Source organism: Rhinolophus sinicus, linkage group LG13 (assembly GCF_036562045.2).
Source record: "Rhinolophus sinicus isolate RSC01 linkage group LG13, ASM3656204v1, whole genome shotgun sequence".
Lineage (NCBI taxonomy): Eukaryota > Metazoa > Chordata > Mammalia > Chiroptera > Rhinolophidae > Rhinolophus > Rhinolophus sinicus.
The window spans coordinates 15,517,127-15,544,560 of NC_133762.1; the positions used below are offsets into that span (position 1 = coordinate 15,517,127).

Genomic DNA, 27,434 nt, shown 5'->3' on the forward strand with positions numbered 1-27,434 from the left:
ACCCGTGAGGAGAAACTGGCCACAGGCAGCGGGCCTGGCTCCGCCTGTCTACCTGGCACTGGCCTTGGGCAGGTCACACCCCTTCCCACGTGTCATGCAGGGTCTCAGCTCCCGCTCCCCACACAAGAACGCAGGACATGGTGAGGCCTAAAAGGAACACCCACGGAGCCATACATAGGGGAGTCATACCACTATAGTCTCGATGGCGGCTGGTCGAGACACAAAAGCAAACATCTGCCAGTACCTCAACGCGGGGTCTTCCCGCATCCGTCTCACTAGCAGCCGGGCGAGACACAGGAAGTAGGATCCACACGATCCATATCCGCCATCCACTTGCTAACTGCACTTGTCAGCCATGATCCGCCGTCTGCCTCTCTGCCAACCAGCCAACCCCCGAACGCAGCCACGGCAGCTATGTCAGTGGCCAATGGCTAACTGGTAACAACTGGTGGCCACCCAGCCACAGCGGAGGGCCATCTGATAACTGAGCCAGCACCTTTCCATGTGAGGCCAAGAGCCTGAAAACTGCTCTCTGGGGCTCTGTCCCCACACCATGTGTGTCCCTGGAACACTCGTACCACCCAGCTTTCCACCCGCCATCCATCTGTTCACTCTTCACATCTTTTCTCGGATGTCACATCCCGGACCACCTCCCGTGCCACGTGTCACCACTGGCTTATGCTCCCAGGTTGTTCCCTCCCAGGGGCCCTTTTGGAGCACTCACCACATGTAAATGTTGATTTCGTTAGTGCCTGGGTGCTCCGCTGGACCACAGACGCTCTGTGGACAGATGCAGGCCCAGAGAGCACAGCTGCACCAGCTGTTAACTGCACAATTCAGGGACTCCAGTCACAAAGCCTGGCAATCAGCAGACTTCTGCGAAAGGCCAGAGAGGAAATGCTTTAGACCTCATGGGCCACAGTCTCATCAGACCTCAGCAGCCAATCCATAGCCCAGTGAGTTCCAATACAGCTCTCCTTAGGGACACGAAAATGGGAGTTGCACAGAATTTTCACATGTCATGAACTAGTCCTTTGATTTTTTTCAACCATTTAAAAATGTAAAATCCTTCTAAGCTTGCAGGCTGTGCAGAAACAGAGAGTGGGCCAGCACGCTGATGGGAGGGTTCCGTGTCACACAGATGTCACTCTCACCCAAAATATGCTGTACATTTAATGTAATTCCCATCAAAGTAGTCTCACAAAATGATTTGAAAGTTTGACTGATGGAATAAATACGTCTAATTAGATGATAATGTTCTGAAAAGAGAACAGTGAAAGAAATGTTCCCTACTTACAATTAGAAGGTAAAGGTTTATAAATACATTAGAAACAATGAAATATACCTATAGACCATCAGAATAAAATAGTCAAAAAACAGACGTAAAGATGTATGAAAATTTAGTAACTGAAATGGAAGCCTGGCAGCTGGTGCATCTGACAAACGGCACCGGGCAGCTGGCGAGCCAAACTGGGGAAGGCTTTCGTTTATATCCCTCATTCACATCTTACTCCAGAGTAAACTCGAGTTAAGTATTTACATGTCAAACGGAAACAGGAACGCACCATGTTTCCCTGAAAATAAGACCTAACTGGACTATCAGCTCTAATGCGTTTTTTGGAGCAAAAATGCCTGTCAGACCCAGCTCCGCGGGACCTGGGGGAGAGGCAGGCACCCCCCGCCACACCTCACCCCTGCCTTTTCTTCCAGCGAGACCATCATGTTTCTGCACCAGATTTTCTACCAGGGGCTCAAGGCACGCATCTCCAGCTGGCCCACGCTGGTGCTGGGTGAGTCCCCCGCCCCTCCTGCCCCACCCGCACCCCCGCCTTCGAGGCCCCTCTCCAGTCTGGCAGCACTTCGTCCTTCCACAGTGAAACACAGTGGCCCCTGAAAAACCCACAGGATCCCTCAGCGGGAGCCGAATAGGAAAGACCAGTTGGCAGAAGCTCTATTTCTAGGAGAAAGTGATATGTTTTTAGTTCCTTATCTGCCTTTCACTTTTAAAAATAATATCTATGTACCCATCTGAGAAAATTTGAGAATCCAGGAAAGTAGAGAACATTTAAAAATATGCACCATAGTTCTGCCTCCCAAAGACACCACTGTAAACCCTTGGGTGTTTTCTTCCAGTTTTTCGTTATGTGTAGATGGGGGCATTCTTTTCTTACTTGACATAATCGTAAACATACTGAAGATAGAATTTGAATCTTGCTGTGGGTAGTTTTTTTTTTTTTAACTTCGCATTCTAGTGTGTTTTCTCCCGCTGAAAGCGTGCTCACTCGCTGCTGTACAATGCTCCCGAGCCCGCGCGTGTGGGCTTGTCAGGGAGGTTGCTGTGGGTCCAGCCCATCCCCTCGAGAGCGGAAGGGCAGGTTTGAGAGTCCAGGGCTGGGGCCCCACCTCCATGAACCAGGGGTGCAGAGCTGGGACTTCTGGAAGGTCAAGGACAGAGGCTCAGGAGGGTGTGTCCCAGGGCAGGAAGACCTGGGATGCGAGTGTGCTTCCAGGCCACCCACGCACGGACTGGCCCTTGTGAGCTCAGCTGGGTGGCTGACACAGGGGGGGACACTCTGGAAGGGGCCTCGTGGGGAGCCATCAGCATTACGCCGTTGGGGGGTCTGGGCAGAGGGGAGTGGGGCTGCGATACAGTTACAAGCAGGGCTTCAGCTGACCCCACGAAGCTCGGGATGCCCCTGTGTGAGGCAGGGGGCGGCCTTTACGCCCCCCCCGGCCCACCATTGGGTGGGGTGTGACTTGTGCAAGGCAGCTTCCGTTGGCTCGGAGCAGCAGTGCCTGGCAGGGGACGACCCCGCTGGGAGCCCGGCAGCTGGGGAGACAGTGGCTGGGTCCTCGGGGTGCCGGCACGGCACAGCACAGCACCCACCACACCTCCTCTCTGACGCCCAATCTACGTGTCAGACCAGACGGCCCCATCTCTCCAGACCTGAGTCTGCTGTCCCAGCCCGGGCAGCCGTGCCAGGCTGTGTGGGGCCTGCGCCTGGCCCTGGCCCGGCCTCGCGGGGCGGGGAGCAGCCCGGCCGCCCGCTGAGCCCCCCTCCTTACAGCCGACCTGTTCGACATCCTGCTGCCCATGCTCAACATCTACCAGGAGTTCGTGCGGAACCACCAGTACAGCCTGCAGATCCTGGCCCACTGCAAGCAGAACCGCGACTTTGACAAGCTGCTGAAGCACTACGAGGCGAAGCCCGACTGCGAGGAGCGGACGCTGGAGACCTTCCTCACCTACCCCATGTTCCAGGTGGGGGCCGGGGAGGGGGCCAGTCCCGGAGGGGGGCCTGCTCTGGGCTGCCTGGAGGACGGGGTCAGGGCCGCCGCCCGGCACAGGCCTGTCCCTCCGCCAAGCAGGAAGCCGGGGGGGGGGGGGGGGGGGGGACACCTCCGTCAGGGGCCCTGCCTCCTGCAGGTGTCCTCGGACTTGGGAACCGCTGCCAATGCTGCTCTGTCCCTGTCCCTGTCCCTGTCCCTGTCCCCGCCACAGATCCCCAGGTACATCCTGACGCTGCACGAGCTCCTGGCCCACACTCCCCACGAGCACGTCGAGCGCAACAGCCTGGACTACGCCAAGTCCAAGCTGGAGGAGCTGTCCAGGTGAGCCGGCTGCGGCCCCACCGGGCGACAGGCCCGGGCCAAGGATGCTCCAGACGGTGCCGCTCATGTACGGGGTGGGATTCCGGGGGACCCACCCGCGGAGGATCCTGTCCCCCGGATTCCAGCTCAAGCCCACGTGAGCACTGGGGGGAGGGCACAGGCGGAGCCCGAGGAAGGGCCCTGGGCACTCACGTGGGCCATCTCCCCTGCTCCCCAGTGTCAGTGTGTAAAAGCCTGTAGCTACAGGAGCCCCGAGGGGACCCGGGGGACGGGCCCTCATGTGCCCAGGGCTCCAGTCAACGCAGGCCAGGCGGTGGGTAGACGGGCCCTCACGTCAGGCCCAGAAGCCCAGGCCAGCTTCCTCGCAAGGGCGGAAGCAGGGACCAGCGGGGACCCGGGGCCGTGCCGCCGATGCCAGGCCGCAGTGACGGTGATGCTAGGGGCTGAGGAGGAGGCTTAGACTGCGCATGTTTGGAAGGTGCAGTTCTGATGGATGAGACGGGAGACAGGAGATGGCTCAGGGTGAGCCCGAGATTGTGGCTGAGCAAAGGAGGGTGCGTTTCACTGAGAGAGAAAAGTGCAGGGGCTGCTCCTGCTTCGCTGGAGTTTCCTGAGGTGTCTTGACCTGGAGATGGACCACATGGAGGAGGTGACACACCAGGAGGAGGGGTTCGAGTCTGGACTTTAGGGGAGGAGACTCTCGGTGTCATCAGCTCAGATGGTGTTTCAAATCACAAGCTGGTGAGGTCACCGAGGGAGTGAGTTTAGGCAGAAACGAGATGGGCGCTAGGGCTGAGCCCATGGAGGCCACGAGAAGGCCCCGGCCTCGTACTCAGAGACGGGCTGCCAGAGCTTTAAGGGAGCGTCAGCCCCGCTCCCAGCGCTGCCGAACACTCAGTGCCCGAAACGGCCTCTGGGGTTCCCACGGGCTCAGAGAGAATGACCGGGGCGAGGCGGTCATCAGGACGTGATTGGGGCGGGGGTCCCACAGGCCTGCCATGCCCCGGGCAGCCAAATCCTACACACCCTTCCCAAAGCAGAGTTGGGACCCGGTGAGGCAGCCAGGCTCCTGTCACTGCCAGATGCTTATCCCGGGCAGGTGGCACACGGCTGCCAAACTCTTTGGCTAAAGTCCCTGACTCCCTTTCCCAGGGCCCTGGGGTGCCTCCTGCTCTCCCATTCCCCCTCCCCCTCCAACATCACCTGCATGTGGACTTGGACCCACACAGAGGAGGGCTTCCTGTTGCTATGACATCTCTCCCTCCCCCGGGGGCTGAGGAGAGCCCCCCAGCCCAGGGGGGGCTCACACAACCACTCCCCTGCTGCGCTCAAACACTCTTCCTGGGGCTGGCTTTTTCCCAGCTCGGCCCTCTGCCCCCCATTTCTGCCAAACCCCCATTTCCTGTGCTCACTGGTAAGTAACTGGCTTTCTCCTCAGGCCCTGGACTTGAGCTGCCTCCCCAGAGCCCCGAGCTGCGTATGCAGCGTGGGACCCCACACCAACCCCAGCCTGGGGTCGGCCCCGTCCCGACGGGCAGTTACACACGTCTACCAAAAACTCCTGCTGCTGCTGCAGAATCCCCCCTTTGATTTTGACCAAACGCACCCCCTCACCCAGTCCCCACCCTCATCAAGAGAAATGGGGCTGACTGTCCTTGGCCACTTCCAGAATTGAACCCCATCCAGGGAATGCACACACACCCTAGATTCCTGGGCCTGGCCTTCCACAGAGCATTCTTGGGGGGGAGGGGGCCTGAGGCCCTGAGGGAAAGACCATATGTCGAGGCCCCAGTCTGATAACTAACACAGCCATGGTAACGGGAGTATGAGCAGCACCTTTTCAAGCACCTGTCATCGGCCAGGCAGAGGGTTGGCACGTAAGATACACGGTATTAACCCTCACCGCAGTATTTCCCAGATGGGGAAACTGAGGACCACGGTGGTAGAGTGACCGCCTCACCATCAGGCTGACTCCTTCAACCACAAACCCACCTGTACCAGTGTCATCGCACCTTACAACTCCTTACTGGGGTTGAAATAGAGAGAAGTTTGCAAGCTTCGTGGCAGAAGTTCACGGACAACTAAAAATATGTGAGGCATTGGAATTTCTTAGAGTAGCCGGGGTACTTGCCAAGACCTTCACCGAACAATCCCCAACTCCCCCTCCCCAACACATCAAGGCTCTTAGCAAAGTCCCCAACTGGTTCTTTTCCCACCAAAGGTACAGTGGTACCTTGGTTTTCGAACGTCTCCGTTGACAAACATTTCAGTTTACAAACGCCGTAAATTTTATGGATCTATGGTATCATTAGATAGTAAAATTCATGGTAAATTTGCGGTTTTGGGGGTTGATTTTAAAGGTCTGGAACAGATTAATCCATCTTGCATTGCTTTGTATGGGGAAACTGCGCCTGTTTCCAGAACAGGTTACGTTCGAAAACCCAGGTACCGCTTCGTAGTTCTGAAAAGCAGGTAAATGCTGCCACCTCGTGGGCAAGCGTGGTGTTGCAGCCCGCAGAAAGGGGACGGATAGGACAGTGGTCTGTATTTTCAGATGGGGGGGCTAGTGTGTCACCTTCTGTCGCAGACTGCCGGGATTACAAAAGTCACTGACGGCAGTGCTCCCTGAGCCAGATGCATTGCCACGTCCTCTGAAAATAAGCCATTCCGGTGCCCATTGAGGTAGCCCTGTAACAACACACAGGAGGAAGAAACAGAATTACTAAGGCTCTGACAGGAGCAGATGGGGGTATTTTCCTACACCACGCACACAAAATTGTCCCACTACTTTCCTCAGTCTCCTGGGAATCCTTCAAGGCTCTTAGCAAAGTCCCCAATTCACGTTGGCATTTCCCACCTACGGTATTGCTAAAAAGCACGTAAATGCTGCCACCTCGTGGACACGCATGGTGTTGCAGCCGGCAGAACAGGAATAAGACCATGGTCTAGTATAGCTTCAGCGAGCGGGCTGGCTGTGTCAGCGTCCCGCCCAGATGTCCCAGAGCGGACAGAGGTAACTGCCGTCGGTCCTCCCTGAGCCGGCTGTACTGCCGGGCCTACCAAATAAGCCCATCCAGACCCAGTGTTAGGATGACAACCCTATAAAGAGCTTCCGGGGGAGGAAACAGCGAGTACAAAGGCCCTGAGGCAGGAAAGAGCCTCTGTGCCTGGATGTAGCCCAGGCTGACTGTCGGCTGAGTGACAGGTTAATGAACAAAGGCCGTCTGCTGACTCCCAACCTCCTCGCAATGCTTCCATCTGTCCCCTACATGCTTCAGTCTTTAAATCGGAGAGACCTGCTCCCTAGCTGTGAACTAGTCCACCGGCCTCCTTGGGCTGTCAGACAGATACAATGAGACACCGATGGCAGCCACGACATGCCTGCTCCACCGCTTTGTCACGGGCTCGTGGGCATCCCAGTGCCGGACCCCCCAAATCTGGCAGGGCCCCGCATCCCCGCCTCTCTGGCGGCGGTGGCTGCCTGTCCCTGACTGCCGTTTCTTGCCCCCGTAGGATAATGCATGATGAAGTGAGCGAGACAGAGAACATCCGGAAAAACCTCGCCATCGAGCGCATGATCACGGAGGGCTGCGAGATCCTCCTGGACACCAGCCAGACCTTCGTGAGGCAAGGTAGGGCCTCCGCACGGCCGCGCCCTGGCCCTGGGGGGCCGGCGCCTTGTGCGATGCCGGCGGTCGGCATGGCTGCTGCAGCGGCCAGCCTGCTGTGAGGGCGCGGGCTGCGGGGGCTGCGACAGCTGCAGGTGGACGCCGGTGTCTGTGCACAGAAGCAAGCGTTGCTGGTGTGCAGTCTCCTGTCCAGACGTGAACATCAGGCTTCCCAGTGGGCTTCTTGTCACGTATTCTATGTCCTAGGAAGCAGTGACGTGTCCTTTTGCGGGAGGCACAGGGGTGCAGGGTGAGGACAGACACGCACCAGCCCCATGAATCACAGCATTTTCAGTGTCGGAGAGGAATCAGCGTGGATCAGTCCCTCGGCCCCGTGGGGAGGCCGTGACCATAGTGGTTCTTCTGGGAAGAATGTTTCCGTCTCCCGTGGCCTCCGCTCACCTGGGGGCAAAGTGGAGAGGGGCGGGTACAGGCTGTGACAGAGGGACTGGCTGCCAACTCAGGGACATTAGAGGCGCAGTGCATTTGCGGGTCACCTGGTTCCGCTCTCACGTTCAGTGGAAAGCTCAGCTTCTGCGTGCATGCCCCAGAGGTCACCCCACTTCAGAGTGGGACCGTCTGATTAGACGAAAGCTTGCCAGCACCTCCCGCTGGCCCATGCAGCTGTCTCTGGCCTCTGCTACCCTTAGCAAGGGGATCGTCACCGTGGAGTTTCTTCTGAGCCCACGTGTGGCCCTGTGACCTGCAGAGCCGAGCCATCTCCCCTGAGCTGCACTGGGCCCAAGCTAGAAATGGCCTGAAGAATTCCTTCTCATGGGGTGGGCAGTGTCCCCACAGACCAGGAATCTACTCCATGGCTCTGAGCGAAAGCAGTGACCTGGAGATGAAACGGGGGCCTGGCAAGCCCTTTCTCACTTGTTCAGTCAGGCAGCCAACACTGATGCCTGCCCTTCTGGGCTTCCAGGGGCACCCAGAGAACAGACCCACACCCCTGAAGTGGACTGTGCAGGGAGGCCGTGAGGACACCATGCAGGAAAGGGGTCCGGGCCGTAGTGGGTGTAGGCAGCTGGCAGAGTGGCCGGAGCAGGAGCAGGCAGTCAGGGAGGGCTTCCCCAGGAGGCAGCACTGGGGGCCGACTTCACAGGTACATAGATGTGTTAGGGCTGGGGACCTGCTCTGCCAGTGATGGCTTCAGGCGCTGGGCTGAGGGTGGGGCTCGTGCCACACAGCCTGCCCGACGGAGGGGTGCCGTCCACCACGCCACAGCTGCATGTGGCAGCAGGTGCCCTTGGACCTTGCTAATGCCCCTTTGAGCAGAGCCAGCCCCGCACTTGTTCAGCCCCTGCCACCCTCAGACCCCCAGCCTGCATTCTTCTCACCACAGGGTTCATGCCCTCACTTCCTGCCTGGGGGGGTCATTCCCCACCCCTGTCCCTGCCACCTGGCCCTGCAGAGGGGCTGGAGGGCGTGTCCCGGGTGCAGGTTTGTGAGAGGGACTGAGAACCAGGATCCGCTGGTTCCTAGTTCAGTCCCACAGCCACCTCAGCGCCCCCGAGGCCGGAGGCTCGCCCTGCAGCTGGGTCAGTCGGGGTCTCTCTCCTCTGCCCGCCGGCTCCCTGAGGGTCTCTCCTCCGCCCGCAGGCTCCCTCATCCAGGTGCCCATGTCCGAGAAGGGCAAGATCACCCGGGGGCGGCTGGGGTCTCTGTCCCTGAAGAAGGAGGGCGAGCGGCAGTGCTTCCTGTTCTCCAAGCACCTCATCATCTGCACCAGAGGCTCCGGCGGGAAGCTCCATCTGACCAAGGTGGGGCTGCGCGGGAGGGGCCGCAGGGGGTGGGGGGGGCAGGCAGGCCCTAACCCACGTGGGCAAGAGGGCAGGGACGGGTGTCACGCACGAGCCTAGCTGCCTAGAATGGCTGGTGTTGTGCTGAGAGCTCACGGAGGTGGGAAGGTGAGTGTCAACACCCCAGGGGCTCCCCCTCGGGCCCGGAGCCGGGGCAGAGCCGCCAGAGAGCGCGACAGGCCCCTACAAGGCCTGCGTGTGTATGCTTGTACGTGCGCACGCACATGCACGTGTGGGGGGAGGGCGCTATGGCACCGGGCTGGGTGAAGGCCACAGCAGCGCCCACAGCCTCTCTCTCTCTTCTCCCATCAAAAGGAGCCCAGACAGAGCCCCTCCCAGCGCCCTCTCAGAGCTCACCCCACAGCAGGGGGGCCCTACGCAGGGCAGGCAATGCTTGCGGGCTGCTGGCTGCTCACACAGGCGGCCCCACGAGACCCCACACAGTTACCTGGTCCATCCCTAAAGGCAGGAGGGAATAAGTACCTCGAAGCCCCTCCTGCTTCCTCATCGACCCCAGGGCCTTGGCTCATGCCGTCCCCTCATGGGCTCAGCCTCTTCCCCCAGGCAGACCTCCTTCGTGTCCCTCACAGCCTGTGAAACAGCCCCTGCTGTGCCGCTTAGCCCAGAATCTCCAGAATCTCCTGACAGCACATGGGAAGACCCTCCTCATGTCCAGCCCAGTCCCTCGCCTGTAAACGGGTGACTGTCCTCACAGGCGCAGGCAGGAGCACGGAGACCCACTCGGCACAGCAGGAAGCACTTGATGATTGGAAACTCGCTTCTGCGGATTTCAAATCTGAGCACCGGTGGCCTGGATAGGCCAGAGGTGCCCGTAATGAGGCCACAGCTCCCGGGAGCCGTCCCTCCAGGCCTCCGGCAGAGCAGATAGGAGGTGGCTCCGGGGAGCACGGTGCCCACGCTGTCGTGTTGGCACAGTAGCTGCTTGGCTGCGCATGGGGACACTGATGTACAAACATCTAGGACTCCAGTGTCAGCCACGTTGTGTCAAGCAAAGCTTCACTCGGCATTAGACCTGCGGTCTCTGCTGTGAAAGGCTCGTCCACACCGGGGGACAGTGGCGGGCAGCCTCTTGCTCTGAAAGCCCGGAAGTGCATGTTTTAATGTTTGTGCATTTTGCCTAATTTGAGTTTGGGGAAGAACATGGAAACACCTCTCAGATTCCAGCCACTTGCCAGTCAGTGGATGACCTCAGTCAAGAGGCATGAGCTTACCGAGCCTCGGTTTACTTATCTGCCAAGTGGGATGAGAACACCTGCTCAGGGGAGGTCTGTGAGGACCAAGTGAGGGAGCGTGCAAAGCATGAAGCCCAGTGAAGTGACAGTGTGGTTGTGACAGCAGCAGGCCGTCGTACACTGATGACATGGGCCAGGCACCACCCCAAACACTTCAGGTGTATTTCATTCCTACGACAACCCCTGAGGCAGAGACTATCACCCTCCCCATTCTATGGATAAGGCAACTGAGACGTCTGGAAGCCAGCAAGGGGCAGAGCTGGGATTGGAGCCAGAGTCTGCACTCTTAAACCATAAACTAGAATTCAGACCACTTCTCTAAATACCGCAGTTGGAAGTAGAAGGCCCTAAGTCCCTGCCCAAGGGAGCACGCTACAAAGCCACAAGATTTAAAACGACCAGTAAGAGAACATCAGGGCTGGATGGGGCTCCCAAGGTTATCAAGCCCAGTGACATCGCTGGGCAGTCGAGGCCCAGCAAGGCTTGGGGGTCACCCAGGGCCACACAGAGCAAACCGAGACGCACAGGCAGGATCTGGGGCCCCTCGGCTGCGTCCTTCATTCCCCCGGCCTCCTGGGTGACAGCCGCCCTGTGAACATTTTCAAATAGAGATCAGCCTATTGTCGTCAGTTATATCACTTACCTGTTGCTGTGTAGCAAATTATTCCCAAACATAGTGGCTTAAAACCAACGTTTATTGCCTCAGTTTCTGTGGGTCAGGAAACCAGGAGCCTGGTGGTTTGGGTCCTCGTAGGCGGCTGCAGACAGGATGGCTGGGGTGTCCCTGCAGGCGACACTGGGGCCGGATCCTTCTCTGCTCGGCTGTGGGCTGGAGGTCTCGGCTCCGCACTTGAGATCTGCCCTCGTGCATGGCAGCTGGCTTCCCCCAGCACCAGCGACTGAGATGAGAGCCAGCGGGAGGCTGCAGTGTCCACTGCTTCACTGTGCAGGGCCCACCTGCGGGGAAGGGAGGAGGAGGCAACCGTCGTTACTGATTTCCCACCACAGTGTCGAGAGGCTCACACCCAGGGATGGCAGGCATTTGCCCAGTAGCCCTAGGAATGGAAACCAGGGCTGACCTGGGGCTGGGATGGGGCCCTGAGGCTCTCAGGCCCGTCCCACTCCTGGGTGACCTTGGGCCAGAACTTAGCCCCCTGCCTTCATTTCCTCGTCTGTATGATCAGAATAACAATACCTGTGCCGGTCTGTAAAATGGGCCTATCTCCCTGTGGTAACAGGAGGGCTTTGGCCCAGAGTGGAGCTTTCAAGCTTCTGTGGATTAGGTAGGGGCGAGAAGAGGCCAGCTCCTGGACCCCCACCCCAGCCGACCTTGAACCTCCTTCGGGAAGGCCACTCGGAGACAGTCCTGTGCGATCCACTTCATTGGACTTCTTAGATCAAGATAAAATCCCTCAAGTTGAAAAACAAAATACCCTCTTGGAACACACACACACACGCACGCACGCACACGTCTACACTCATGCTCACTGTCCAAACCGCCCCCAGCCCCAATATCCTGAGACTCCTAAGCCGGCATGCGCCCCCCTACTCTTTTTCAGAATGGAGTCGTGTCCCTCATCGACTGCACTTTGCTGGAGGACCCAGAAAGCACGGAGGAAGAAGGTAGGTGTGGAAGCTGCTCACACAGGTACGCGTTCGCTCGCTCACCAGGAAAGGCATCCGTGGGGAGGGAGGGAGGATGCTGACAGGTGGGGCCCCTCTCCTGCACGGGGCTCCTCAGGTCCCTTCACTGTCCCTCATGCTTGTCAGCTGCTTCTGTGCTCCAGGCCTTGGTTCCCCCATCCATGAAGTGGGGCTCCCTCACCTTAGGAAAGAGATAAATGTTCTGAAAGGAGCCGGTAGCCTGGTGCCCGCCCCCATGGGTGAACCATTACGAGCGTTTCCAGCTCCGAAAGGGCCCTCGCTCATTCTGCTAACTCCTGTTTTGTAACTGGAAGCCAAAGGGCCGGGCCAGGACACAGACCGCCTGGATTTTAAGATTGGGGTGGAGCCGAAGGATGCCCCGCCCTTCACAGTCATCCTGGTGGCCTCGTCCAGGCAGGAGAAGGCAGCGTGGACCAGTGACATCAGCCAGGTGAGCAGCGCACTGTTCCTCCCAGCCAGTGGTCACTTCATGCCTGAGCTGGCTGGGGTCTGGGGGCAGCTGCAGGGTTCCCATGGAAATGGCAGTGTCCTCCAGGCACAGCCCCCACCGAGGCTGAGCCCAGCCATCCCATCTGCTTGGCAGAGTCCCCTGGGACACTCGCAAAGTGGTGTCTGGGAACCCCTTGTATTTGGGTCATCTGCTACGGTGATTCTTAAAATTCCAGATTCCTGATCCCCGCAGACACCCCCCCCCCGCAAGGGACCTGGGAATCTGCATTTCAGCACATGGTCATTGAAGTGCACAGAAAAGCCTGAGCACCACAACCCACAGATGTGGGACATAGCAGAGCTTTGAGAGGGAGAGCAAGGGCCCCGCAGAGCCCAGCATCCACTGTGTAGACGGGTCTAGCCTCCATTTTTGCCTGCGACAGTGCTCAGGCCGGTCCCCCACTGGGAGCGTGGCCGGTCCCGGGGGCACACACCCTCTCTGCCACTCCCCAGTGATTCTGACCCCCAACAGACACCCTCGAAACCAGCAGATTCTGTGATGTGCCCCCACAGAGCCCCCTACCCCTGTGCCAAGAAGAAACCCTCTCGTGGTAGCAATGTAAAGGCTTGGGGCAGGGAGCAGTGTGAAGGGGGAAAGTCACACACACACGGAAACGGTCGGTACTTTTCATTCAAAGCAAACTTTGCGTCTGGAATCTTTTCAGAGGCTGAGCGTAATGTACTGTCATCTGTTCCCCTGGTGCCAGCAGATCTAACAGGGAAAGCCATCGCACCATCAGAGCACAGGCACCATGGTGGGCAGGGGCCGGGGGCCCTGCTGGGCCGGCCTCCCAAGGAGAGTGACCCAGACCACGGCGGGTCTGACCTTGTCCTTGACACTGGACCTCAGAGGTCAGCCAGAGTGGCCAGGGTCAGCCGCTCCTGTTTTGCAAACAACCCAGCGAGGTCGGAGTTACTATCCCCATTTTGCAGGCAGAGAAACAGGCCCAGGGAGGCCAGGGAAGCCCCCAAAACGTCCCCGAGTGGGGGCTGGCTTCCATCCAGCATCCCAGGCGTGCTCTGCGTTGCCCCTGCCAGTGCCCTGGAGGCCTGAGCACCTGTGTCTGGCGGGGCACGCGACCCTCTCACTTGGCAGAGCCCCCGCTGGGCCGAGGCCCAGAATGGAGACCGTGGCTCTGACACCAGGTTCTCGCTCTGATTCCAGTGTGTGGACAACATCCGGTGTAATGGGCTCATGATGAACGCCTTTGAGGAAAACTCCAAGGTCACAGTGCCGCAGATGATTAAGTAAGTGCCCTTAACCTCGTCTGGGCCAGGCCCCTGAGGGCTGCACGGTGACGCAGGGGCGTGGCCGGTCCCGGCCGCCAGCGCTGGGGCTCGAGGATGCTGGGTGTCAGCGCTTTGGCGTTGTTTGTTTTGAGCTAATGTGCTAATGTCTATTTGGATGTTGGCTTTTGCTTGGTAGATTTTTGTATTAGGCTACTTAAAATACAACATAAGGGAAATGTATGCCCCTTTTTAAAATAACTGTTGTTCTTTTCCTAATTACAAAATGAGGACACAGAAAAATGCAGGCGTCCAGGGCCAGTGTTTGAGCAACCCCAGCGGGGAGGAGGGCTGGTGTCCTTCTGATACAGCTCTCCGAGCCCCCTCGGCAGGGCAGCCCCTCTCCTCCAGCGTCTGCCCCCCAGCACGTGTGCTCGTCCCCTCCTGCCCCACCTGGGGGCCACTGGCTCCCTGGCCTCCACCCATGGGTGTGTTTTAGTGTATTCACTGTGTTGTGTGAGCATCGCTACTACCTAATATCACAATACTTCCATCACCCCAACAAGAAACCCCGCACCTACTGGCACTCAGCCCCACGCCCCTCGTCCCCCAGTCCCCGGCAGTCGCCACTGCACTGTCTTGTCCGTGAGGTGCCTGTTCTGGACGGTTCCTGTGAACGGAATGGCCTTCCGTGACGCTTCTCTCACTGAGCACGGTGCATCCACGTTGCAGTGTGTCCGTGCGCGCGTCCGTGCGTGCGTCCAGGTGTGGCTGGCCCACGTTTTGTTCATCCTCTCGTCCGTTGGTGGACACTGGGGTGCCTTCCACAAGATGGGGTGCTTGGCCATCTGAATGACACAGCCGTGCATACTCGGGCCCACGTGTCTGTGCGAACAGCTTTCCTTATGTCTTGTGACTCAGCCGCACGTCATTTTTAAGCTTTTCTTTTCTATCTGGGAGTTTTACAAAGGCCGGTTCTCAGGGTGCCGTTGCGAAAAGGGGTCGCAGCCCATCCTTCCTGGGGACTGCCCTGTTCCCCGAACCAGCCCGTGGGCCCTCAGCGGCGGCCGCCCGCGGCCTCCTGTCGGGCCTGGCCGGGGCACTCAGCGCAGCGCCCCCCCAGGTCCGACGCGTCCCTGTACTGCGACGACGTGGACATCCGCTTCAGCAAGACCATGAACTCCTGCAAGGTGCTGCAGATCCGCTACGCCAGCGTGGGGCGGCTGCTCGAGCGGCTCACCGACCTGCGCTTCCTCAGCATCGACTTCCTCAACACCTTCCTGCACTCCTACCGCGTCTTCACCACGGCCGTCGTGGTCCTGGACAAGCTCATCGCCATCTACCGCAAGCCCATCAGCGCCATCCCCGCCAGGTGGGTGGGGTGGTGGGCGGGCGGTGGGCGGGGCGCGGTGGGCGGGGCGGGGCCCGGGCGGGCGGTGGGCGGGGAAGTAGGCGGGGCGGGGGCGGGGCGGGGGGCGGGGCGCGGCGGGGCGGGGGCGGGGCCTCCCCAGGAGCCCAGCCAAGAGCGGGGAGGGCTCAGCGCCTCCTCCAGGCTCCAAGGACAGCTTCCCCAGCCTCCGGATGAAGAAAGGAAGGGCTGGAGGGAAAGACACAAGGGCCCTAACCGCCTCTCTGTGGGCCGCATCCACTCTAAACAGAAGAGGGACCCCTGGGAGCCCTGGGGTGTTTCAGCGCTGTGCAGGCCAGGCCACCTTAGCCCCCGGGGGCCCAGAGCCCCCAGAAGTCTGTGGCTCAGTGGGGACTTGAACCCAGGGCCCTGGTCTCATGGCGCCCTCTTGTGCGCACCTCTGTCTGATTCTGGGTGACACTTGTGGACGCCCTGCTCCTCCGCCCCAGGTGAGACACGGGCCAGGCCTGGCTCCAGAGCTGTTTGGAGCAGAGCTCCTGCATCACGCCACCTCCCCAGGGCCGTGAGGAGGCCAAGCTGGGCTCAGATTTGAGCCCAAGACCTGGGCTTGAAGGCTGGAGCCGGCCGCCTCCTGCCCACACCTCTGCTGCCGGAGCCCACGCCCGGATGCAACTCCGGTCCCGTCCCGCCCCCCCTCCCCCCCAGTCCTTCAAGCCTCGCGGGGCACACGTCCTGCTGCTCTGCTCTGCGCCCCAGCAGTCTGCTTCCCAGGGGCCCTGAGAAAGCAGGAGAGACCCCACAAGCAGGATGGGGTGTGCCTGGAAACCAGGCCAGGTCCTTCCTGGGGGGCCAGCAGGCCGCCCCTCCTTTCACAGCAGGCAGAGCCTCCCCGACCCCAACCAGAGCCAGGGGACCCCAGGCCTGGGCAGGCGGCCAGGCCACACTGACCCTTCCTTGTCACATCCTGCCCTCCCTACAGGTCACTGGAGCTCTTGTTCGCCAGCGGCCAGAACAACAAGCTCCTGTACGGCGACCCCCCAAAGTCCCCGCGTGCCACCCGCAAGTTCTCCTCGCCCCCGCCGCTGTCCATCACCAAGACGGCATCGCCCGGCCGCCGGCGGAAGCTCTCCCTCAACATCCCCATCATCACAGGCGGCAAGGCCCTGGACCTGGCCGCCCTGGGCTGCAGCCCCAACGGCTACACCAGCATGTACTCCGCCATGTCGCCCTTCGGCAAGGCCACGCTGGACACCAGCAAGCTCTACGTGTCCGGCGGCTTTGCCAACAAGATTGCAGACGAGGGCGACATGCCCACCGAGAAGCCGGAAGACCCTTCAGCCCCCAGCAGGCAGAGTGAGTGCGCTTGGCTGATGGGCCCTCGTGGGGCAGGAGGGGAGCCTGGAGGTCCCGGCCAGACCGCGGTGGCCGTGCCATCTGGGCAGGGCCATGTGGGAGCCCCGGCTGCAGAGATGCCCAGGGCCCTGGCGACAGCTTCCTCCCGCAGGGGACATGTCCCGGGCCGGGCCCGTCATCGTCAGTCCTCACTCCCACCTCCCAGAGTCAGTCTGGTTGAGGAGCAGGACCGGACTGGGACACGTGGTCGCCTGATATGTGCTGTGTTAGAGGGACACTCGAGGGCACGCAGGATGGTGGGGACACCGTGAGGAGTCAGAGGAGGCCTCCTGCAGTGGCCACTAGATGCAGGGTTTCACTAGCAGGAGGGAGAACACGAGACAAAGGGAACAGAGCAGGCCAGACTGAGGGGCTGGGAAAAGCGGCTTGGGGGCCTGCCCACCTGGAACGCTGGGTGTGGGGCATTGGCTGCCATGGTGCGGGGCCCGCCCTGCTCTCGAGCCTCCTGACCGTCCTGCAAGGGCATCTGTTTGGGTGGTTTGGCCCCTGCACCTGTCCAATTGCGCACCAAACAGTGTGTGTGCACGCAAAGATGGCCGTTCTTTCATAAAGAGACCCCCTGTCGCTTGCGTTGGGTTCTCAGAAAGGTCAAGTACAACTGCACTCACTTTCTAATTGGGGAAACCGAGGACCAGAGACGTCGCATTTGTGACCAGATCTCACCATGCCAGAGCGGAACCTGTAATAAAATCCACCAGCTTTCCCCAGTGTGTAAACCAGGGAGTGTCCCAGAACTGGGGAGACTGTACGTTCTTACCCAAACCAAGACACTGTGCTAGTGACCAGGGCTTGGGACGGCAGGTCCAAAGCAGGGCTTTCCTGGGTAGGCGGGGGCAAGGTACGTGCATGCACACACACACACACACACACACACACACACACAACAAAACCGCAGGGATCCTTGCTACTCATAGTGTGGTCCATGAACCAGTCAGGTGGGCGTCACCTGGGAGCTTGTTATAAAGGCCCCCACCCCGACCTCTGAATCAGCCTGTGCATTCTGACGGGATGCACAGGTGTGCCCGTCAAGGCGTGAAAAGCCCAGGGAGAGCAAAGCTCTCTTGGAGACTCACAGCGCTCAGTGGCACGTGACAGGGCTGACAGGGCCGGGCAAAGCTGTTAACCTCTTCCCCAGGTATATCCCAAACTTACTCTGCTCTGCAGCAATAAATTAGAGCCCTGAATTTTAAAATCAATGGCCATTTGAGGACTGTAAAATTCTCTCCTTCTCCCCCCAGGCTCGGACGTCTCCATGCGGGAAGAGTCAGACACTGATGAAAACCCGAGTGACGATGGTGACACTGAGCCGTCGCCCACTAAGTCACCAACTACACCCAAATCCATCAAGAGCAAAAATCCCTCAGGTACAAAGCCCAGTCCGAAACGGCAGAGTCCCGGAGGACATGAGGTCCAGGCAGGGGGCGGCCATGTGGGAGGCATCCTTCCGCCAGGGCGACCCCAGTGCAGGAGCCGTCTCACACTTCATGAGCCTGGGGACGGTGGGGCTGCAGCACTGGCCGGGTGGCCCTGCCTGTCCCCTCGGCCAGGTCACGCCCAGCCCCGGATGAAGGTCATAGCCCACCCGACGCAGGTGGGCCACTCGGGACACCCGGGTCCAGGGTGTTTCGTGGGCTCCTGACCCGTGTGAGGCTCCACGTGGCCCTGCAGTCACCTGGTGGCCTTGTTGAGTGGCCGGTTGTTACCATGTTTCAATCGAGGGAAAAGACGGATGGGTTGCCGAGTCTTAGGCTTGTGTCCTGAAGGGGCCTCCAGGAATCTGGGTCTCTGTTCCCACAAAACACCTCCCGGCACACAGGGCTCTGAGAGCTCAGCTTCTGCAGAGAGCCTGTAAGTAACAGGTCACCTTGCTGCAGACACTGCCGGCACGCACGGCGGGCGTGCCACAGCCTGAGACACGCTGGATGCCAGAAATCAGCTGAGGGTTTCAAGTACATCAGTGGCTCTTCACAGCTTACGTGCTGTCACTTTGTCCTAACTGAGCACGGATTGCTCTCCACATTTACAAGACGAAGCTAAAGGTCCCCACAGTCAGATTCTGTCGCTGTTACTACTAAGAAGTTATTCCTAATGGCCTTGACAGTCCATGGAGTACGTACAGCTTGTCACACACTCTAAGTACCTACGTTACCTCCTTCCATCTGGACCGCCACCCGCTGAAGCTGGTGTTAATATCCCAGAGTTACTGAGACTCAGAGAGGTTATGTAACTTACCCAAGGCCACACAGCTCGTAAGGGGAGGCCGCGGTGCGCAGGGCTCTCCATGCCCCCTGTGCCAGTGAGCCCGTCAGCATGAACTACCCATGTCAGACACAGGACAGGTTACCTGTCCCTTGCAAATGGACAAGGGCAAGAAAACTCACTGCTGTCCTCGAGCCGGCCTGTGCCCAGAGGTGACGGGGTCTGGGACAGCAGCGATGGAAGGGGTGGTTGGCGACTTTCTTGAGAAGCAGGCGGGTGGCAGGACCTCTTGCCCGTCAGCAGAAGGCAGAGGGAGGCGGGGCAGGAGGCAGGCCCCACCAGCCGCACCGCCTGCCGGGTCCTGGGCCCGGCTCTCAGCCTGAGGCTGGGACAGGAAGGACTAAGGCTTGGCTCCTTCCCTCCAGAGCTCCCGCTCTTCTCCTACAACAACGGGGTCGTCAGGACCCCCTGCCGTGACATGGACAACAACCGAAGTGCCCTGTCGGCGGCCTCTGCCTTTGCCATCGCGACCGCGGGCGCCAACGAGGGCACCCCGAACAAGGAGAAGTACCGGAGGCTGTCCTTGGCCAGCGCAGGTGCCGGGCTGCGAGGCCGCGGTGACACTCTGACCCTGGGTCCCGTCCCCCTGTGGTTGCTTGGCACTCAGGGCTCCAGGCCGTGGCCGGTGCTGGCCCTCCGCCTGCAGCCCCTTCCTCCCACCAGCCCCCTCTGCTAGTGGGACCCGTAGTGAACCCCGCTGCCCCTGGGAACCCCGCCACCACCCCTCCCACCTCCATACACTGGTCCTGCGCCACAAGCAGAGGGCTGTGGTGTGGGCGGGCTGCCAGAGCCTTCCAGCAGCCCCTGAAAGACGCAGTCTGCTCGAGGTGGGTGGGTACGGGCGGTGTCCCCTGGCATCCCGTCTCGTTCGCCAGAGCCTGGGCTGCTTGCCAAACGCTGTATTACCGCCGCCCAGGGCGCTCCCGGCCACAGCTGCGAGGGGCGGCCCAGCCCAGCCGGACCGGGGGTTTGCCTCGGGGTTCCGTCCTCACGCCCTCTGGCCTGTGTGCCACGCTGCCCGCCACAGGCTTCCCCGCCGACCAGCGGGACGGAGACAAGGAGTTTGTGATCCGCAGAGCGGCCACCAACCGCGTCCTCAACGTGCTGCGCCACTGGGTCTCCAAGCACTCGCAGGTGGGTGGGGGCCGGGGGACCTTGGGGCCAGCAGGCACTGACCCAGGGACCAGATGGGGCAGAGAGAGCAGGACAGGCGTCCGTGTGGCAGTGGGTGTGACCCCCCTCGCCACAGTCTCAGAAGAGTCTGCTCAGACCCCTGGGGGGATCAAGGACATTCAAGGGGACAGAAGCCTCTGTCTCGCCACCTCCCTGCTGCAGGGCTCAAGGTAGGGCTTCCCTCCCACAGCCCCACCTCCCAGGTGCAGCCGACAGGGACGGGCCCTGGTCTGGCCCAGTGCCTTCTGCCTGAGGGTCTCCAGGCCTCACTGGTGGCCCCCACGAGCCAGTGAACAGGAAAGGAGGGGCAGCCCCCATGGCCAGAACCAGAAACCGTGGCTTCCTCCTCTGGCCTTGGCGGGGACCCCACAGGGCAGCTTGGACTCAGGAGCCAGAGCCACCATCAACCCCCCTCGCCCCCCCCCACGCAGGACTTTGAGACCAATGGCGAGCTCAAGTGCAAGGTGATCGGCTTCCTGGAGGAGGTGATGCACGACCCGGAGCTGCTGACGCAGGAGCGGAAGGCTGCCGCCAACATCATCAGGTGCCCGGCGGCCTCCACCTGCGGGAGGCGGAGGGAGGAGTCCCGCTCGGGCAGCTGTGCGGCCAGGCGTCCTCCCCCGCCCCGTCCGTCCCTGCCCTCCTAGAGGCAAGGCCACTGCCCGCAGCTGCTCCCGCCTGTCTAGTACCTGCGGTCCCACAGGGGAGCCACCAGCGACGCACGGCTATTCAATCTTAATTCTCAAGCCCAGTGGCATGTAAACTTCAGTCCCTCAGCCGGACAAGCCACACGTGACTGGTGGCTCTGTACTGGCAGCAAGATAAAGAACACTCCCTCATTCTAGAGAGTTCCGTGGGCAGCGCTGGCTGGCCCTGTCTGTCGGTGCTCGGGAATGTCTTGAACTGGGCTGACTTGCCCCCAAGCCTGTACTTTTCCACCCGCCGAGGCTGCCTCTCCTGCTGGAGGGCGGCAGTCAGGCAGCCGTGTCCGAGCTCACGCAGGCAGTGACTTGCTGTGTGACCTGAGCCCCTTTTGCTCCTCTGGAACGTGGTAAACAAGGAGGGGTGACCCGGCTGCCGCCTCCGCAGGCTGCTCAGGGGGTGTGGGCTGCTCCCACCGGCTGACTGAGGCGAGGGCGCAGGGCCAGCCTCTCCTCCTCACTCTGGCCTGTTCTCACTGCCCCCTGCCCGCAGGGGCCGTCTCTGCCCCAGCTGCCCTCCAGCCAGAGGCCCCCAGGCCCCAGCCCGTCAGTCCCGGCTCTGGGTCCCACCCCCCACATGCACACATGCAGTCAGCCTCTGTGCTCCCCGGGGCCCCACCGGGGGCTGAGCCCCAGCCCCTCAGGGTACAGTGCACTTCTCCTGACTGTCCCCCAGCCCTGGCCTGGCTCCGGGTGCCCCCAGCCCCCTTTACTCCTATCACTCTGCCCGAGGAGCCCCCGGCCCAGGTCTCGTGGGGGACAGTGCAGACACTGGGAGGCTGGGGCTGAGGGAGCCCCAGAGGGGACCTCGCCCAGCGGGACGGTCAGGGAGCTGATCCTGAGGATGGACCATCAGGAAGAAAGGGGAAGGGGCTCCTGGCAAATGGGAGAGCAGAGCAAAGATGGGGGTTGCACCCAGATGGGGGTGCAGACCGCACGGGCTCACCATGCCTCCTTGTCCCCAGGACTCTGACGCAGGAGGACCCAGGTGATAACCAGATCACACTGGAAGAGATCACGCAGATGGTGAGTGGGGCCTGCCCCCCACCCCCCTGCCCCCGGCTCCCAGGATCCCCACCCCAGGACCCCCCACCACAGCACCGTCACCCCACTGAGAGCCGCAGTGCAGGGCTGGTGCCAGGACCCACACGTGCGGCTCGTGACCCTTTGGGGCCAGACGCCAGGTGACCCTGAAAGAAGGGCCCCTCTGTGGGGAGGGGCTGCACTGCCCCCGCTTCCTGCAGGGCCTGGCTGCAGTGTTTACCCCTCGAGCACGAGGGCCCCTTGTTCCTTCCATAACAGCCTAAGACTCTTCCAGACAAAGTGCCGCTGAGCTGCCGGTGGCCCTGACATTGCGTGGGGCACATCCAGTTTGCAGGAGGCCCCAGGGGCCTCAGCAGAGAGCACACAGCTTCTGTCATGAGGGCTTTCGCAAGCCCTGTGAGAGGAGGAGGGAGCTGTCCCAGCCGCTGTGCGCAGGTCCCCCTCTCTGCTCCTCCTCACCCAGCATGCCTTCTGGGCCACGGCCCTCTGCCGTCCCCAGGCCGGCCAGGTCAGCCATCCCAGGCCGAGCAGTGGACATGGCTGAGCTGCCTGCCCGCACCTGCCTCAGGCTTGGGCTCCCTTCCCCTGAGGGCCCACACTCTGTGACACGGCGTCCCCATTGCCTCCCTGAGAACTGTCACTCCCATGGCATCGTGCCCCCCCACACCCATGCTCCTGCGCTGGGGTTCCCGCACAGCTCTGCTCAGCCCCAGTGACTCCGTGGGGTAACACACGCACACGCACATGTACCCAGGCCTCCCGAGGTGGGGGCGTGGGGAGTGCTTGCTCCCGACTCATCCTGGTGGACGCAGGCTCCTCCCAGACCAGCAGTTGTCCCCTGCTCCCTTTTCCCCAGCTGCCCCCAGCCCCTCCCGGATCCAGGAGACCTCCCGTGAGGCCTCTGTGCCAAGGACCCCGGCCTCCCCGTGTCCACCTTGGGCCCCTGGCTAGTGTTTCCTGAGGATATCCCCGCTGTAGGGGCTCGGGTGGTGGACACCTTTAAAGATGAGGTCCACCCACAGGTGGCCCTGGGACCAAGGAGTCAGCTGTCCCAGGAGGCAGTCGCTCCTGTGAGAGCCTGTCTACTAACGAATTTTTAGGGGGGATTTTATGGAGCCCGTTGTGGACCAGACAGAACCTGCGGGGACAGATCACAGCCTGGGGCCAGAGGCCCGGGCTCTGGCCCCAGGGACGCGCTAGTCACTGACCTCCAGAAGCCCAGTTGTCTCATTCACGCGCTGGGGGTGACAGGAGCTCCTTGCCCGTGAGAGATGGCTGAACGGGCGAGCACAAGGCACAGGCTGCAGCACACAGGGCGTGACGAACGCTGGCTGCGGCTCCCTTCGTCCCCTCTCCTCACCTCCCCTCGTCTGTCAGAAAAGTGGCCAGAAGCCAGGCGGTGACCCTCGTGGGCCTAACACGGACCTTGCTCCCCCAGGCCGAGGGCGTGAAGGCCGAGCCCTTTGAAAACCACTCCGCCCTGGAGATCGCAGAGCAGCTCACCCTCCTGGACCATCTCATCTTCAAGAAGATCCCATACGAGTGAGTGGCGGTGGCACCCGGCGCCCCTCTCTCCACGCTCTACAGGAAGCGACTCCCCTGGAATGACACCCGCAAAGGGAAGAAATCAGGGAGGTCCCCTAACCGCGCCGCCCTGCTGTCCCCCTTCCTTCCTACAGGGAGTTCTTCGGACAAGGATGGATGAAACTGGAGAAGAACGAAAGGGCCCCTTACATCATGAAAACCACTAAGCATTTCAACGACGTGAGTAGGGGGTGGGCAGTGCCCTTCGGCCTGTTCCTCTTTGGCAGGGCCCTGGGGTGGGGGCTGGCTCCAACCTGACACCCCGTCCTCTCTCACCCCCACCCGCTTGTCCGGGGGCCTTGGGCCTCCTGCTTCTCTCATCCTCACTCAGCCTCTCGGCTCGGCCGACTGACGGGGGCTGGCCCTGGGAGGGGCTCAGGAGATGCAGTGGGACTCTGAGCCCCGCTCTGGCTCCCACGAGCCCACACCCACAGGCGGCTCCCAGAGAGTCCATGGGAAGGAGGCCTGGCTGTGCTGCTCATTTGGGCTCCTCTTGTTATTGGAAGCCAGTAACACCTGGCGGGAAGATGCCAGACAACCCCCCTCTCGGACCTGCATGACCCAGAAGCCTCTGAATCTGCTGCAGTTTGGGCCGAGTCCCAACTCCAACTTGCCCACTTCCTTGCCTTTGCGTTTGGGCGGGATGGCCCCGCGAGAGAACGTCAGAGGCCAAGGCCACTAAGTTGCTGAAACTGGGGCCCATGTGGGGCTTCTCCAGCCTCCTCCTCCTGGACCCCCCCCCAGCTTTCCTGGACCAGCGAAGTGGCCCCGTGTGTGCAGCTGGAAAGGCCTGGACTCAGCAGGGCACTAAGAGGGGTGCACCCCACACCCAGACCCCTTCTTGGGGAAACGGGACAGCAGACAACGGGGGCTGGACCGTGCCGCCTCTAGGGCGTGACGCACGTCACAGGGAACACCCACTCTCTCTTTGCCCTCTAATCCACGTAACCGCCGCCCCTCCGTGGAGTTCCTGTTCTAAATCGCATCTGGCAGCGCAGGGCCCCCACTGCTGCACAGCCGGGCTATGAGAAGAATTCTCCCGAAACCCCCCCATTTGCCCTGCGTCCTCCAACCCCTGCGACCACGGGGCGTCCACTCCAGCCGCATGACAGCCCCGAGGGCTCTCGCAGCCGGAGTCTCCATTCCTCTGAGTTTAACCAACACAAGTCAAGAGCCTTTGATGGCTGCAAGTGGGAGCACATGGTGCACTTGTCCCGACCGCCTGGCCAGGGCCAGCTCACGTCAACACCAGCAAGGGACACCCCCCAGCACACACCTCATCCCGAGAGGGTCCTGGAGACCCAGGCACTGCCGCGCAGGGAGCACAGTGGCAGAACGGACCGCCTCACCTCGGCAGGAGCGAGCACGGCCCCAGGACCACACCTGCCGTGCAGCTCCGGCCCCAGGACCACACCTGCCGTGCAGCTCCGGCAACAGCGCAGGCAGCCAAATGCCGCCCTCCTCCCTCCCCCGCCCCACAGCGGGCCCAGGCCGCAAGCTAGTAAACGACAGTGTAGCACGTGAGCCTGTGTAGCACGCTTACCACGGGCCAGGCACGTGCTAGAGCATCCAGAAGCAGCCTCTCACTTGATCCTGTCATCCTCACTTGCTGGATGAAGACCCGGGCTCGAGGAGGTTCCGTTTCACGCCCAGCATCACGTGGCAGGAGCACCTGCTCTGACTGAGCCCACGCGACCCGCCTCCAGAGGGCTGCCCTCGGCACCGCGTGGCATCGGGCCATCCGTGTAAAAACCCACCATTTCTTTCCGACGCAGAACGTGCGCCTCCGTGACATGGCTGATGGTGGCCTGCAGCTGTGTCTCTTCACCTCCCTGGCACAGCTCTTTTTGCTGTTGCCCCGTCCTTCTGGCTTTAACTTGTCTAACTGAGTGGCACTGGCTAGGATCTGCAGTGGCAGGGCTAGAACCAGGGTGAGGCAAGCAGGGTGCCCAAGGGGAGAATTTAAGGAGCCACTTACACTCAGGGGGTTGCACTTGCCCCCCCCCGGGTCCCTTGTCCCAGCCCTAGGACAGCGGTGAGTGGCAGTGGTGACAATGAATCTTGTCCATGGTTTTAAAGAGAACGCTCTAGTCTCTCCATTTAGGATGATATTTGTCTTGTAATGCTTTTGAAAAATGACATATTTACATTTCCATTTCGAAATTTGATCTTTTTCTTCGTTATTCAAACCTTTTATAAGCTTCGGTAACCTGTTTTCATATACCAGAGGACATAATTCCTAGGTCACTTACAGATCCCCATGGGTATGTTGGAAGGATCTTTCTCACCAGTTCCTAACTGGCATTGCTAATGCAGAGGTGACTTCTCACTCTTGTGTCCTGCGTCTCTACCAGCCGCCCGATGAGCTGTTAGCGTCCCCCTGCTGTTCCTAAGATTCTTTGGGGATGTTCAAACAGGCGACCACAGCATCTGCAACACCGGCGATGCTTACCCCTCCCACCTTTCTCTTGTCTTACTGTGTGTGCTCCCAGATCAGTAACTTGATTGCTTCAGAAATCATCCGCAATGAGGACGTCAACGCGAGGGTGAGCGCCATCGAGAAGTGGGTGGCCGTGGCCGACATATGCCGCTGCTTACACAACTACAATGCCGTGCTGGAGATCACCTCATCCATGAACCGCAGCGCCATCTTCCGGCTGAAGAAGACGTGGCTCAAAGTCTCTAAGCAGGTGTGGGCCGGGAGGGGGCACCACTGCCTGCTGGGGCTGGGCTGGGCCGGGCCAGGCCGGGGGCCGGGTGTCCCGAGCGCTGGCCAAGGGACAGGGCAAGGCCAGCACTCTCAGGGACAACAGAGAACCTCCTCTCCTCTGTCACCCACGTCCAGGTATCAGGACCCCAGGTGTGGCACTGGGTCCTATGGGTCTTTATGTCCCACTTGAATAATTAACGCCCCCAAGTGGGAGGTATAAGACAGTGATAATTGGTCCCTGCGCGCTTCTCCTTGATCTGGGACAAGAGCGGTGGCATCATGGGGGTGCCAGTCCGGCCTGCAGGTTGCGGAGACGGCGGTCAGATGGTCCTGCAGCTCCCTCCCGAGGCTGATTTCACCAGCCCTTCAGCCACCAGAGCGCTAGCTGGTCCCTGATGCCCCCCGGGCAGTGGCGATCCTAAGTGTGGGCTTGACCTTCATTCATTCAAAACATGATTCTGAAAAACCGTATGTGGATTCTGCCTCAGGAATAACGTTCCCTGCACTGGGGTCCTGAGGGGGCAGCTGTCCTGAAAGGGGGCCACTTGCTTGGTACCCACGGTGGATGCCCAAGCCCAGCCTGCACATGTGCAGGGGCTGGACAGACACCTGGACGGACACCAGAGGACGGGCTCAGCCTCCAAAGGCACCGATGGCTTTTCTTGTTGCCATACTTTTTCTTGATTCCTAAATTCAGGGGGATGGGGTGGTGTCCTGATACAGAAAAGTGAAGGTGTGAGAAGACGGCACATCCTCTGACTGCCAGCTCCTGGGGGGACCCACCAAGTCCTTCCCCACCACTGAGGTCTCGGGATCCCGACACTCGGACCCCCACGCCCCACTTCCGTATTTCTGAGGGCTGTGTGAGCATGGGGATCCGTGTCTCACTGCTCGGGAAGTTAGGGCCAGGGTGCCCAGGAGGTCCCCGAGTCTGCACACCCACGGTGGGCAAAACAAACATGGTTTGGAACCGCAGAGGGCCAGAGCGTGGGCCTTCACGTGCGCTGCGTGTTAGTAAATACTTCTAATTCCTTCTAGACAAAAGCTTTGATTGATAAGCTCCAAAAGCTTGTGTCATCAGAGGGCAGATTTAAGAATCTGAGAGAAGCTCTGAAAAAGTAAGTGTGTGTCATTTTGTCACCGTTATTTTTTAAATTGTAGAACCGCATTGCAGAGGCATTCACACGCCCCATCTGGCTGGAGCAGGAGGTCTGTCTGTCTGTGTGTCCGTTTGTCTGCCCACAAGACCCCGAGACGTCCCAGAGCCCCAGGGCGGGTCAGCTGTGTCCTCCACCGCCTGCCAAAGAAATTCAGTCTTGGCGGCATTTCCCGGGAGGCACGGGGAGAACAGTGCAGGCCCCAGAAGCACAGTGGCTGTGATAATAGTGTGCTAGATTCCTTGATTCTAAAATGCACATTGTTTTTCGCATTTCAATATTTCTGATATTGGGATATGTCTTAACGT

The 27,434-nt window shown here is 60.5% G+C and overlaps 1 protein-coding gene and 1 long non-coding RNA gene across 8 annotated transcripts in view; one reads left to right on the plus strand and one right to left on the minus strand.

Moving 5' to 3' along the window:
• Window positions 1–12,315, minus strand: part of LOC141568081 (uncharacterized) — a 91,692-nt gene extending 79,377 nt beyond the window's left edge. The window contains exons 1-4 of the long non-coding RNA XR_012491087.1: window positions 12,004–12,315; window positions 10,979–11,292; window positions 6,188–6,300; window positions 725–876 (exon numbers count right to left, since the gene is read on the minus strand). This is a non-coding gene — a long non-coding RNA (uncharacterized LOC141568081). The remainder of the gene's footprint in view (window positions 1–724; window positions 877–6,187; window positions 6,301–10,978; window positions 11,293–12,003) is intronic.
• RASGRF1 (Ras protein specific guanine nucleotide releasing factor 1) overlaps window positions 1–27,434 on the plus strand; it is a 63,479-nt gene that overhangs the window by 26,513 nt on the left and 9,532 nt on the right. For 3 of the 7 annotated variants that reach the window (XM_074317374.1, XM_074317373.1, XM_074317370.1), the window contains exons 6-24: window positions 1,711–1,790; window positions 3,069–3,262; window positions 3,503–3,612; window positions 7,126–7,244; window positions 8,883–9,043; window positions 11,895–11,958; window positions 12,294–12,430; window positions 13,655–13,737; window positions 14,840–15,088; window positions 16,065–16,438; window positions 17,737–17,862; window positions 19,123–19,293; window positions 19,785–19,891; window positions 20,362–20,474; window positions 21,597–21,657; window positions 23,114–23,217; window positions 23,355–23,439; window positions 25,752–25,949; window positions 27,008–27,087. In XM_074317374.1, coding sequence (XP_074173475.1) covers window positions 1,711–1,790; window positions 3,069–3,262; window positions 3,503–3,612; window positions 7,126–7,244; window positions 8,883–9,043; window positions 11,895–11,958; window positions 12,294–12,430; window positions 13,655–13,737; window positions 14,840–15,088; window positions 16,065–16,438; window positions 17,737–17,862; window positions 19,123–19,293; window positions 19,785–19,891; window positions 20,362–20,474; window positions 21,597–21,657; window positions 23,114–23,217; window positions 23,355–23,439; window positions 25,752–25,949; window positions 27,008–27,087 — 2,616 coding nt within the window. Of the gene's footprint in view, window positions 1–1,710; window positions 1,791–3,068; window positions 3,263–3,502; window positions 3,613–7,125; window positions 7,245–8,882; window positions 9,044–11,894; window positions 11,959–12,293; window positions 12,431–13,654; window positions 13,738–14,839; window positions 15,089–16,064; window positions 16,439–17,736; window positions 17,863–19,122; window positions 19,294–19,784; window positions 19,892–20,361; window positions 20,475–21,596; window positions 21,658–23,113; window positions 23,218–23,354; window positions 23,440–25,751; window positions 25,950–27,007; window positions 27,088–27,130; window positions 27,246–27,434 lie in introns of all 7 variants that reach the window. The other 4 variants (XM_074317371.1, XM_074317369.1, XM_074317372.1 and 1 more) reach the window with 2 other exon arrangements.